We start from the raw sequence: 14,606 nt of genomic DNA on the forward strand, positions 1-14,606 counted from the left end.
ATACTGATTAGCTCAATTTAAGCACATTTCTCGTTAAGATAGAGAAAAATTATCTGCGACAAATATGTAGAGGAATAAATTTGATATTTGATATTTTTGATATATTTATATTTTGATATATTTGATATTTTTAACGTTTGCGAGAGTAAAACGTCACAAATTTCTCGAAGGCTGGCAAAATTTGGCCCAGCAATTTTGAGAATCTCCACAAAATCGACTTTTAGAAAATGATTCGAAAATCACATTTCTGTCGAGATAGAGGAAAATAGTCTTCTGCAATGTCGTAGGACAGTAAATTTCATAAAAGAATATGCTCAATATAAAACTTTGGATTTCTCAGAGCTCGTGAAAGAATTAAATATGCGTTTTGACAAGTATTGCCCCAGTCTCCCCTACATATAACTTTTCTTTCAGTAATTACCTACGCCTCATTCTTTGTGCGAATTTAAACATAACATTTTTCGTGAGAATTTTTTACAAACTTTAGTAACATTTTTCTTTAATTTTTTAACCTTTTGGCTTAATTAACTTTAATTAAATCTGAAAAGACAAATTTTCTCCCATGTATCACTCCCCCTCTGCAGGAATACCTCAAATCCTTAGCAAGTGGGTGGCTTAAAGCTCATATACTTGTGCAATGGTAAATAAACTCACCACAATGCAAACAATTAGATCCCATAATCACCCTCTCGAGAAGGTTTTATCCTTATTGATATCCTTCTGCGGACAGGGGAGACCTTGAGGAAGGGGTATAATATTCTGTGTGTGATTTTACAGAAGTTTAGTGGGGGAATCGGATATGCTTCAAGGAGTCACCCTTAAAATGAATAAAATATTCAAGGGATGTCCCCTGCAAAGTATCATTCAAGGGGAGCCCTATACGTTCATTCGGGTGGTTGCAAAACAATGGCTGGATTCGTCATTAGGGAGGCAACAAAAACACCATCCCCAATCGTTTAGTAGATGATTTTTATGTTTATTTCCTGGGTTATCCCCTGCGCCATATCTCTGCAAAATAGGGTATCGTCTCCCAACATAAATGCCACTCCATTAACACCCTAAAAAGGGTTAATATTCTCCATCATATGAGAAAACCATTTGAGGGACATTTAGTAATTTATTTGCCATTTTGTATATGTTTTACATTTTGTTCATATTTGATGGGAAACATTGCACATAAAATGTTTAGCGATTAATGAATTCCAAAATCTCTATTTTATTATGAAGTCCATTTATCATCTATTATATACACATTCAGTTTTTTTTTATTGCTTTATACACAAGAAAGAAAATTACCACTACACTGCTTCATGCTCTCAACGGTTTGGATTAATAAGGGGTTCAATCTCTGCAGAAGAACTCCGCACAATATATAGCTTTCGGTATCTATCTAACATCACAATTTTATATCTTAATCAAATTCACTTTATCGTTGCTTGATGTAGAAATCGATAGCAGTGTTCTTTGTCTCCAAGAATTAAAAAAATGCTTAAATGAAATCCAGGATAATACAATACTGGAATATCTTAAGCATCAATCGTTATGTAAAATCTTGAATGTCCGATTTAATTTGAAACTTTTAAAAAAAAATTCTGACCAGAATTAACATTTGCAATTAAATACTGATTATAACTGGTTTTGAAAAACCCATTCTCAAGCTAAACCCCATTCTATTTTTAAATGTTTTTTTTTAAATTTTAAAAAATCCTGGAAACAATCTGCTAATTTCTATCACCACTCTGAGCATTAACCATCGCCAGTTTAGGCGCCCAAATCCAACTGTATACCATCTGGAACGTTGTCAGTTGAATTTAGGGCCACCACTTTCAGTGGCTCTTGTGATGCTGCCTCCTGACCGGATGCACTGCAGTCTGATGCAGCTGGGTTAACTCAAAAGAACTACCAGAGGTCCCCTGAACCCCATTTGGAGTGACTTCTGCATCATCACTTTCCTTATCCTGATGAGCCGTCATATGCCTCGTGAGATGATGCCTCTCCCTAAAGCTTTCATTGCAGACTGGACACTTGAGTTTCTCCTCTCTCTTGCGCCTCATGGGGTCACCGGTCATGTCATTCTTATGATGTGATCTCATATGATAAACCAGATCACTGGTCATCCGGAAGCTGATGTTGCACTTGGCACAGACATTCTGTGCGGTTAAGCTGAAGGTTGAGGCGAGAGTTGGTGGGATGAGGGTAGATAGGATAGCTGCAGCCGCTGGATTCCGGACGATACCTGCAATCTCTGATTGCTGTTGCATGAAAGGATGTGAAGACGTGTTGAAGGGGAACGAAGCTGATGGAAGGTAGCCAGGCGGTAGATCTTGGCCTGGACGATACATAAATTGCTGCTTGAGATTTTTCGTAGGGCTATTCGGTGAGGGACTCTGAGCCTGGGCCTGGAAAGCTCCAGATGCATTGACGAAGGCATAGTCCGACGGACGAAAGGCCGCCGGTGGGTACGGTCGAGGTGGACTCACAGACACAGGAGGGCTGATTGAAGGGCAGCTGAGTTGATCTGGTGACAGAGGTGGGTTCGGGGAATCCCCACGGAGATGGGGCACTTTGGTAAAAGCACTCCTATGAGCATCAAGATCTGAGAGATTGGTCCTTTCCGGAGATGGGAGGATTGTGGGGTCATCGTAGATACGTGGGAGTCTTCCCATCGGAAGGGAATGGTACCGAAGGTGTCTTAAGTGGTCCGAAGGGCTATGGTTGTTGTTGTTGACTCCATTGGACACAATGTCTATCTCTTCAGAACTACCTCGACTGCGTTGATCAAAATTTTCCGGTGGTGGTTGATGCCTCAGCAAAAGGTCATTTTTCACTGAGATTTGATGTACTGGATATTCAACGGTCACACTGTCTAGCTTTGCTTGCTTGTCCAGCTGCTTCTGCTTCAACTTTTCATCAGGAAGCATGAGGAAAGCCACATCGAAAGAACGCTTATTGGGAATCACTTTAGACACATGTGAATATTCAGGTGCTTTGGTCTGAGGCACTGTTAGATGCTCCTCACCCATCACAGTACTCTTCACTTGATTGGCAATGTCCATGGTCATCTTTTTCACTGAATCTCTAACACTTGATTATCTCCAGACACAAGTCACGTGCACACAATCCGATGTCCGGGATACGAATGTAGACCGGATAGGTCCTTGCTACAGCCTCAACAATCACATACTGTTTCCACCAGCATCTTTTTCCCACCAAAAACTCCAGCGTGAGCGAGAGAGGGTGCTCTTGAAAATTTCTACATCCCGTCTGCTTCCAGTTGCCACTGGCATATTCTCGCGTCCACCCCTCCGGAGAGAACAACCCTCAGCGCGCACTTTCCCATTTTTCCTACCCAGATACATCCGAGACCATACGGCCAGTGGGTGGAGCCTTCCAGTGACAGTCGAGCAAGGGTGGAAAATTCCGGGAGGCGGGAAAAGCGTCTGGCTGGCTACATGAAAAACATGTTGTTGGTATAGAAACGAGCAAGTGGGACAGCACTAGAGCCGCAGAGACTACAACGCAGCTTGAGGGAGAAAGATGAGGCCATATGGGGTGTATGATGGGGGTATGGGGCCACATATTCGATGTGCTAGCAACGGGACAGCACAAATATGCAACACCAAGCATAATATTCCGATATACCACCAACCATGCCATGTTTTGAAGTGGAGGATCTGTTTCCCACAAATAATATTGTAAATATCACGCATTTTATATTCCATTTTAAAAGGGGAGCATTTTTCTGTCCACCTACCATGTAACAAGAGCATTTATTAGGAAATATATCTGAGCTAACCAAAAGGGTACAACCGGTACAACTAACAGGAATGAGATTCAGTGGATAAATTTATTAATAAAAAATATTTTCTTTTAAAGAAATAAGAAATATATTTCGAGGGTTTTTTTATATTTTTAATAATTAATTAATTGATAGAATTTTCTGCTTTAACTCTGAAGCGACTGGAGTAATTGGTACCAATGGTTATTGCTCAAAAAGCATTCCTGCATCTGATATGTGGTTGCGTGCTTAAAATGTTTATTAAAAAAATTTAAAAGAAAAATATATTTAGAAAAATCACGAAAGGATCAATAATCTCACAAAACCATCCACTTCATGTTCACAAAAATCTTTTAAGAATATCTTTAGTGAGTTATTAGGTGAGATTCTTAATAATCTCACCTACTTTTATACTTTTTGCAAGAAATATTGAAAATAGGGAGTAGAGATACTCTTTAATTTTCTACTATTTTTTTTTTAGAAAATAAAAAAAAAAACATAGTAATAATACAGTTTGGTAGCAAATTTCAAGACCTTGCAAAAAATCCATATTTACCCAAATCGACTGAGAAATAGGCTCTCCAGAATACATAAACTTTTACTTTAAATAAGAAAAATTAAACGATTTTCAGTTCCAGTTTCCTCTAACTTCACCCATTGCGCTTTTAGATCTTTAATTTATTTTGGTCTTTTAGTCCTCAGTATAAGAATTATTTCAAACGGATAGTAATTCGATGCTCTATATTCGTGATAGGCTTTCTCAAACAATGCGAGTAATTTTTTTCTTTGTTAAATTTAAAGCAGAAATATTAGGGTAAGTGTGCCAAATTCCGGCCAGCTTGCAATTCCGGCCACCTTTTTTGTTCCTCGAATTTCCATGATTTTTTTTAGTTTTTACATACTCTAGAGATTATACAATGCAAAAGAATAACAAAAAATGTAGCTTTGACAAACGAGATGACGTGAAAAATACATTGAAAGAATTCCCAAAGGGCAAGGAACTATGAGAATAAAGGTGGCCGAAATAGAGCACCAAAGCTATGTATACATTTTTATTCATTTTAAGATGTATTAAGAACGATTTTAAAGTAAGTAAAGACGATAAACTGTCTACAAGGTTCTAAGCAACACTCCTAAAGTCGAAGGAATGAAAAAAGATCAATTTCTATTAAAGATATTACATTTAAAACTTGAGACTCAGGCGCTTGCATACAACTATGCCGAAATTTGGCACACTTACACTATATAAAACTTTTGGCAGCGATTCTCTTTTTTTTGTTTAGCACAAAACACAATGTTTTTAATGCATTAAAAAAACTGTGTAGTCGTCGAAATGATTCATTTATTAACCTTTATACTGCGCTATGAAGCTTATTAATGGTTAATTACATGGTAGGGGTAAGCGGGGCTATTTTGAGCTGTGGGGCTACATTGTTATACGATTTTTCCGTCTATTTTTAAATGAAGCTAGGCCTTACAATTATTTTATTTAGATCCACAACTGTTTTGTCTACCCAAATTACATCATCTTAAAACCCAGTTTCCTTTAGAAATATGTGAAAAAAATCGTATTATAATGTAGCCCCACAGCTCAAAGTAGCCCCACCTCCCCCTAATTGTAATGGTTGATTCACATGACAAATAGGAATGTATCAGCTTGACTGTCTCCAATTCAAGCCTTATAACGAAAGGATGTTAAGATAAATTAAAAAAAAAGTTATGAAGGAATGTCCGGGTTACCGAAGTTCAGCAGTCGATATCTCTAACCATTTGACGGCTTTAGGCCAATAACAGACCAATCGGAAGGCGTTATATAAACAAGTGACGTCATTTTATTTAAAACTTCACAATTATAATTTTTTTTTCGGATATACCTTCAAGGGGGCGAGTAAATAGTTTTATTTATGAATTAGGTACATTATGGTGCAATTCAAATGAAAATTGAAAAGGCGAAAAACTCTGCTTTAGTACAAGACTGCCTTCATATGCTTCTGAATATTATACTTTTCTTTGCTTTGGTTCATGTAACGACTTTGGAGATTTTAGTACACGAAGATAACTGGGAAAAACAGTCGTGACAGGAGCCAGTATATAGTTAGTTATCCAGAAGCGCATGAAAGTAGTCTCATGTTTTAAAAATGTTTTTCTCCTTATCATTTTTTATTACAATAGCACCATTATTCTCTATAGGGTAAAATGAGGTAATTTGGAACCATTTAAAATTTGGGACACTTAAGATTTTCTCACTGTTTTAGATGAGCAAAGAGAAAACAAAGAGCGCGAAATAGAAGAAAAAGACGATTAAGAAGTAAAGGAAGAGCTTTTCTTCCTTTTTCATACCTAAAACAACGAGAAAATTTCAAATGTCCTAAATTGTAAATGGTTCCAAATTACCTCATTTTACCCTATAAGTTTAAATTTTTAAAAATTAAATCTACTTAAAATTTTATTAGGTTGTTGGATAACCAATAATTTTTTTAAGCCTAAGCGATGTATTTAGATTCTATATAACAAATAATAAGCGTTTTTAATTATTTTATTCATTAGATATTCCTGTAGGGGCTAATTTTGAATATAAGACTTATAATAATTATATTTGTTATGGCAATATTACACTAAAACCTTAGGTGTTTAATTTTAAAAACAATCTTGATAACATCAAATATAATTTACAGATTTACACTCTCTAAACAAATTTCTTTTGCGAGAAGAAATTCTCCCCTGACAATTTTTCTAGCTTGAAGTGAAATCTCCAATAGAGATGTGAATGAAAATAATCTACATCTCCTGAGAAAATTCCATTCCATATCGTTCATTCAATATCCCAAAAAAGAAACTTGGTAAACAGATTTTCGTGTCAGAATAGAGTGTTAGATGCTCATACATTGCCAAGGCCAGGAAAAGAAGCCAAAAGTGTTGAAACGTATTGCTGTGTGGCAAGGAAGAATGGAAGGGTGGTTTAGGGTGATAAAAAAGTACCATGAAATTACCCTCTTTTTTCTTCCATCTTACCATATCTAAAATTGAAAATCTCACCATGGAATATGGTTAACGTGAAATTGAAAATGCCAAAATGTGCTTGAAAGCTCCCAAAGCTCATCGTAAATTTTCACATATACCGACACACCACCCACTTCTTTAGGATATTGTCGGAAAAGTCTCAACATGAAGTTTGGGAGAGGTGGTTTCTTGGACGAAAGTATGAGACATGGTATTATCATTTGGTATAGAGAAACTTGCAATGAATTCGCCTTGGCAAGATACTCCAAGTTGAGGAGGATTAGAAGTTGTGCTGGAGTCCTCGTTGGGAGACAATATACAAGACGACAGGCGATTATGAATGCAAATCGTGTGCACATAAATAAAGCCACCCTGAGGCTGAGGTGTAGACTGTGGGTGCATGTTCTGGGGGTGAAAAACACATTTCTACAGATCTCTAATTTCACACGATGCATATTGTGGGGAGAATGGTGGTTCAACCAGGATGGTCTCGACACTTTCAGCTGCATCTGCTCATGGTAGAAATTTCAAGGATACTAACTAAAGGAGAAAATAGGAATGGAACTATAGAAAATTTTGAGTAGAATAATTCACTGAATATATTATTGAGATGGCGCCTTATGGAGCTTACATTTAATCTTTTGTGTCAAAACTTACTTCTTCCCAACAGCTAAATTCCCCGTTTCTATTTGATTTAACATCATAGATGTCTCTCAAAGCGGTACCGATTCCTCCTAAGAACATTCTTTGTGTTGGAAAGGATTTATGACTTTAGAGGAATGTCGTAGAGATGAGTAGCAAATGTTAGATAATGTTGAATTGCGAGGACGTAGACGTGTTAGAAGGAACAGTAAGAGTTCTAGGAGAGCTTCTGACGGTCAAAGCATGCACTCCTCGCGCTTGTCTTATACAGGCTTCGGACCAGAGATTTAGCCATAAGGCTTAACTTATCCGACTTCATGTCATGCAAGATTTTTTGGAAAATTTAGACTTAAATTTGTGTTAGGGGAAAAGCTCATAATTTTGTCCAGTTTCTTATTTTGGACACTTTGAGTATAAAATTGAACACTAAAAATAAATTGATTAAAATTATGGATTTTTATTCCAATATTTGATGAATAATGAATTCTATCCAAATATTTGTTCTTTTTGGAAGATTTTAGCACTAAATACGTTAAATTTTGAATATGATTTGAGTTAAAATTGCTGTGTTCAAAATTCAGTGTGAGCAATTGCTTACGAGAAGTATGACAGAACTTCGTGATTATTTCAGTCTTATTTAGCTGTGATGAAGGACTAACAATGTTTCTTCGCTTTTTTAAGTTATATTATAGAATATTCATTGAACGTTGTGTTGATTCACGTTAGTGTTGATTTTTTGTACATTTGATCTGAAGTGGGATTTTCCTTGTGAATTAGATTTTTCGTGTGGAAAATGGGAATTTTTTTAAGACATTCACCAGTGAATTGATACTCCTTATTTTGGACAGGTGTTTTTCTCACGAAATTTCGTGAAGTTTTAGCTTTTGTGATGACTAGGTTGGACAAATGCCTAGAGAAACAAAGGAGCATCATCTCTACGAAAGAGATGTAGCGAGAAATGCCTTGAAAGGCTCCCGGAGAGGTCAGGGAATGAGCTAATCCGCACGTACTTGGAGTACCGAAGTCAACTCACTTTAATGAAAAAGTTTTCGGGATTCTTGTGACATTCTACGTTTCCCTTACATGAACAGGAAGAGGACTTGGTAAGATTGGTTCATGAAATGAAGAACACTGGGCATCCTGTTGAGGTGGATTAGCTGTCCAAATTTACAGCCAAGTTGTCCAAATTAATAACCAAGTTGTCCAAAATAAGAGTCAAATTCACCTCTACATATTAATTCATTTTTAAACGTATTAAAACTAATTTTAGTAAAAATAAGACGATAAATAGCTTGACAAGTTTCTAAACAACTCTTCTGAAAAGAGAGTAACAAAAGAATTCAATTAGTATTGAAAATATCGCACTGCAAACTTGGAATATCGATGCTTATAAGCAGACTGGACCAAATTATGAGCCCTTATCCTACTCCTGTTTTTACAATACTTAAGTAATTTTTCGAACATGTACTAAAAATTCCAGGATCAAACACCAAAAAGCGCTAATTAGTTATCTTTAAAGTATATTCCACATAGATTGCACCGGAAAAAGATACAAAATTAAACAAAAATATAAAATAAACTTATTAGTTTTAAACAAGTTTAGTTTTTAGTACAAAAATATCGAAACATTCTAAAGAAATGAGCATTACATTAATTCCTTTTTCATTAATCTTCCATATGTCGTTTGATTTGTACTAAAAACAACACTTAATAACACCTTTTGTGAAACCCTTATCGATTTAGTACTGGAATTTCTTTCATTTACATTTATCTTAAGAATTACAAGTTTAATTTTTTGTACTGTAAAATTATGTAACTAAAATTAGTACCTAAGATCGGAATTATTTTCTAAAAGACTGTTCTAAAACAAACTTAATAAACGTGCTATTCCAATGATAAATGAATATAATTTTTTAGTACTTCACTGTTCTCAAGTGCTTATGCATTATCAATTTTTCTCTGTATTGGTTCCTGTCTCGGATATTTTCCCCAGTTCTCGCCGCGTTCTAAAGCCACCTAACAGTCGTGACGTGACTGACAAAAATCAATACAAAGAAATTTTAATTATGTAGAAGCACTTGAGAAGATTAATATGCTAAAAATATGTTCATTACTTATTGTAATACACATTAAGTCCTTTTACCTAATTCTTCATTCTCTCGTGTGACAAGATGTGGCATCCGAGTAGTAACAAGGCAAGAGTTGGTGGGAGAATGAACTAACTGGTTTAATGATGCCTGAGTTTATATACAATCTCAAATCCTTGTCCGTCCAGGATCTAATAAACTTTCCTGTCACTTATGGCCCATTCTCAATGGTACCTTTAGCTTTCCTTATAATACGTTACAAAAAACAGCTAGTTCTTGCCATGATTTTATTTAGTACATGCATGTTCTAAATTTTTAATTGATCTATTATTCTATTCGTGCGAAAATCTATAAATAGTATAACCCACTATTCAGATCAAATTCAAAACACATTTTCCTTCAACCCCTTTGACACCATTTTAAAATTTAATGGAACTGCATCAGCATATACGGTTAATTAATTTCAAATGTATAAGGTAAAGTACCCTTTATTCGACCGGTTCCTCTATTCGACCGGTAGATTTATTTATTCAATTTAATTATATTTGCTATAATATTTTGTGTATGATCTGACATTAATAGGTCAATTATTCTTTAAATAATACGAATCAGTGACAAATTCATGAAAATTGATGAAATTCACCATCAAATATTCAAAAATTGACCCACCGGTCGAATAGAGGAACCCGGTCGAGTAAGGGTACTTTACCTTATTTATGTTTTTTTCCATCTGGGCACATCATGTACCTCTAAGGTTCTCTTCATATTAATGCAAGTGCAGGAAAAAAATCACAAAAGATTTATTGTAATGTATTTAAAAATCCATTTTGGGTGAAAGCCATTGTGACTAGAGAAACCCTCGTTGATATAAGGGTGAAATAAATGATACATGCCGTACAAGTGAACATATTGCCAAGTGCATGAAGGCTATTTATGAAAACATATTCATGAAATATGCCACATACTTGTGCCTCTCTTGCTGAATGGAAACTCTCTCAGAGTCAATTCAAGAGTAAATGTCTGGCAGAGTATTTTGCTGGTGAGATTTAAGCCATTTCTGGGGATGAAGAACAAGAGCAATTTTTCCAATAGGAAAAAAAGAATCGAAAATCATTCTTCCTGATAGGGGTATTTTTTTTTAGAACATCTGTGTATCTGAAAACTTGTACCACATAATTTTGTTAGAAAAGCAAAAGGAATGGTGTTCAATTGAACTCACATTGTGTGGGGAAAGGCAACATAAACCTCATGTTGCAATGCAGCAGCAACTAAAAAACTGATACAAGTTCAAAATTTTGACCCACAAATAAGATTTCGATGGAGGTGCTGGATAATGCGTAACCTGCAGGGTAATATTTTCAAGCCAACATATGGCCTATGAACAATGAATAGAAATTGATCGGCACAAGAAGTGCGGTTTGAGAGTTAAGCCACAAATGAGGGAATCAGAGCAGCAATAGCCTCAGGGATGAACCCTCTGGGATATTAGAGGGTTCACCACAGAGTTCAATGAAGCGACAGACCTCGAGATGGCTTATCAGAATCGAACGATTTGTCCTCATATGCAAAATATTTACTCACTTCAGCTTTACTCAAAAGCCTCCCTTATCGATTGATTTCTCAACTTCAATAATAAAGTGATCATGAGACACGTGTATCCATTTATCAATTGATTGGTAGCACTCCGGGTGTCTTTCTAAATTATTTCAGGAAGAATGAGCTACCCTCCTCAAATCACTCTTTCAAGGGAGAGAAATAGCGTGAAATTGCAAACAAGATTCTCTTCTTAGATTTCTCACTTTCCCCACAAATCTGTCCACATTTACTGTTTTTTGTTGAGGCTTAGGGGATGATTTGTCTTTTCACGGATGAATGGGTGAAAGATTGATCTGTGCAATTAAAGAACTTTTAAATATAAAAATATTTAAATATTAATAAAAATATGTACATATTTAAATATGTAAAATATTTAGTACATGTTTGTACTAAAGCGAATGAGGGAAAGAAAAAAAAATAGACTTGTATTTGAAATATAAAATACTTTAGCACATGTCTGTACTAATCGTGACACCGAATTTTTATTTTAGAATAGGGTAAAATGAGGTAATTTGGAACCATTTACAATTTGGGACACTTGAGATTTTCTCACTGTTTCAGATGAGCAAAGAGAAAACAAAGACCGCAAAATAGAAGAAAAAACGTTTAAGAAGAAAATTAACATGTAGAGCGTATGGCCCATTTAACAATTGTTAGCCCAGTCGGCGGCCAAACCCACCAATCCCGTCAGCTGTCCCTGGACTTCAGTGAGTGAGCATCAGTCGCCGTGGACAGTTCACTCCGAGGAAGTTGAAAGATGGGTGGAACCTTCAGTTCCCCATTTCCCTTTTTATAGTATTGTTTAAGTGAATCCCCATTAAGGCTTACAAACAGATTTCTTCGTTTTGAATCTCTAAAACAGTGAGAAAATCTAAAATGTCCCAAATTGTAAATGGTTCCAAAATTACCTCATTTTACCCTAAATTGTCGTACAGAAAATTCCTTTTACTTAGATAGCACGATACTGAAATAGATTGTCCAAGAATTAATTTATTTTTTTTTTCTTTTTTGTCACTCTTCTGAAAGTAACCAGAAAACTACTATTTTTTTAGCCCAAATAGCCAATATATGACATAAATTTATGTTTCTTCTTTCAGTTCAAAGTAATAGAAACGGTAAATAAATGAGATACTATTAAATAATTTTTGAAAAATCCACTATTTTAAAGCAAATTGTAATAACAAAACAAAAAATAATTTACATAATTTATTTAAAATAAAATTGGATCAGTTCAATTAAAATAATATACAAAAGGCACTCCCTAAATATTAAAATTAAATAAAAATATTTAAAAAATCCAAAAATTTTAAGCCATGCAATGCATATACTAAATTTTTCAACGAAAATTTTTAATTTTAAAAACAATGAGAAAATAAAATATTTTAATTTAGTACAGAAATTCAATAAAGTTAACTTAAATTTAATTAAAAGCAAAATTATTAAACTGAATTATATATTTAAAGTATTTATTAAATTGAAAATATGTCAGAACATTTTGTACTTGCATGTAATAAACTTGCCTTTTATCCAAGACAAAAATTGCGCTCACCGTTGAACTAATTCGTCTTATATCATTTTTAAAAATATTTAGAAATATGTAAAAGATTACTTTATTAATTGCAAATATCTCTGAAAATTCCGTGAAAAAGCTGCTACAGGTTCGGATGGTGACGGCACGATAAGAATTTGACGGTCAATGTGATTCTACCCTTATGATGGAACAATTACATTTTTAACTTAATTGTTCCATTATTTGTGATGTCTCAATCATATTGAACCTGAAATATTAGGTAAAGTACTGTCTTTCATCAAAAATAACCTACTTCAATATAATAGTTATCATCCAGAGCTAGAACTAACCTAAAAACCTCCGCCCAACTGTTCCAAATTTGCATCTCTGTCATTAAAGTGATATGGCGTGAAAATTATGATCAAAAGTATTTTCACAATGTCCACACAAAACCCGCAGCTGTATGAATAAATTTGTTACAACTCTCTACATTTCACCACTAATTGCTTAACAATTAAATCAACATTTTCGGCTATAAAAAGGTACCCGAAAACATTCAGTGTCAGTCTCAAGTCGAAAATGGTGTCATATTGGTCGATTACATCGCTTATTCTCATTGTGATCTTCAGTGTGATCCATAGTGAGAAAGTTAGAGAAATATCTGTGACTTTTGCCAATTGCGATGAGAATTCGATTATACGGTTCGAAAAGGGCTTCTCAATGGTCATCGACAAGGAGTATAGGGCAAGGATTAGAGGCTGTATAAAAGCAGATTCCTTCGAAGATGCTGAGGTCGTTGTAAAGATTAAGAATTACGAACTGGCCCCATGGGATATCTGCAAAACGCCTGACAAGAAGGGTCCTCAGTATGAACTCGTTAAGATGCTTCATGACGCTCTTAATTTGACCTTTGATTGTCCATTCAAAAAGGTAATGTTCCAACTTGGAAAACCGTTAATCTATTTATAAAAATTTTGAAAATTTCAGATGCGCAGCTGTCTAAATGGAATAGTTGATATGAAGAGATACCGAAGATATTTAAAGCTTTTACCGAAATTTAACAGTATCGTACTGAACTTCAAACACGATGATGACAAAAGTAGTTGTATTGAGGTGAAAACCAATACCAATGATGACCAAGAAGACACCCAACAATAGGCCTTTTGTAGAATAGACCTAAAATATACAAATTTTTATACCAATTAATCCCTGGATAGTTTCAATAAGGGAGAGAAGATGTGGGTGGACCTCATCAAATCTAGCTAGTGCTTTCTTGCCATATGCTACGAAAAAATACCATGAATTCTATGCAACTCAATTTCCTCCCACTTCTAGTAAGTCTAATTTCATCCTTCGGGTAGAATCGATTAAAAAATTAGGGATGGATAAGCCTATAGTGCTCAAAGACTTTCGAACATCAACGAGATTCTGAAGTACAAGTAAGAGATTGAGGATTAAATTTTACTGGAAATATTATGAAATGTTTCAAGATCACTTTTCCACAAGTCACTTTTCCAAATGACTTCTGTACAATTCTTGCTCATATTTACGGAAAATTTTCCTACATTTTCAGAAGAGTATCATTATCCTACATCTTGAAATCCAACTTGAAATTTTCGAGGCGATCACTTCCGTTATTAACTGAGTTTTTAAGGTTATGATGTTGCAGTAAGTCTGGGAAACATCTCCACTAATATTTCCGACATCTTCAAGCCCTATATTTGAGAATCTCAAGGACTCTCCCCTATGTTCTGTTTCCACCAGCCAGTGGAAAATATTTGTGAGTATTTTGTTGTACATGGAACAGGTGTTGGGTTAACTTAAACCATTTATGGATTGTGCAAGAGAGGGAGAGAGATTCCTGAAATTTGGAGGGTGCAGGAAAACCCTCAAAGTAAATATCTCACTGAAGTATTTGTTGCATCTATGAAACAGGGTGAATCTAGCATTTTCAATGTTCATAGTACCAGGATTTTTCTCAGAAATCTTATAC

At 35.1% G+C, this 14,606-nt stretch overlaps 1 protein-coding gene across 1 annotated transcript; it reads right to left on the reverse strand.

Moving 5' to 3' along the window:
• Nucleotides 1-1,097: 1,097 nt before the first annotated feature.
• Nucleotides 1,098-3,298, reverse strand: LOC129802019 (uncharacterized). The gene has a single exon (XM_055847550.1). The coding sequence runs from the start codon at nucleotides 3,060-3,062 to the stop codon at nucleotides 1,827-1,829; it is 1,236 nt and encodes a 411-aa protein (XP_055703525.1). The 5' UTR covers nucleotides 3,063-3,298; the 3' UTR covers nucleotides 1,098-1,826.
• Between the last annotated feature and the right edge of the window lie 11,308 nt (nucleotides 3,299-14,606).

The sequence above is a fragment of the Phlebotomus papatasi genome, chromosome 2 (genome assembly GCF_024763615.1).
Source record: "Phlebotomus papatasi isolate M1 chromosome 2, Ppap_2.1, whole genome shotgun sequence".
Classification (NCBI taxonomy): Eukaryota; Metazoa; Arthropoda; class Insecta; order Diptera; family Psychodidae; genus Phlebotomus; species Phlebotomus papatasi.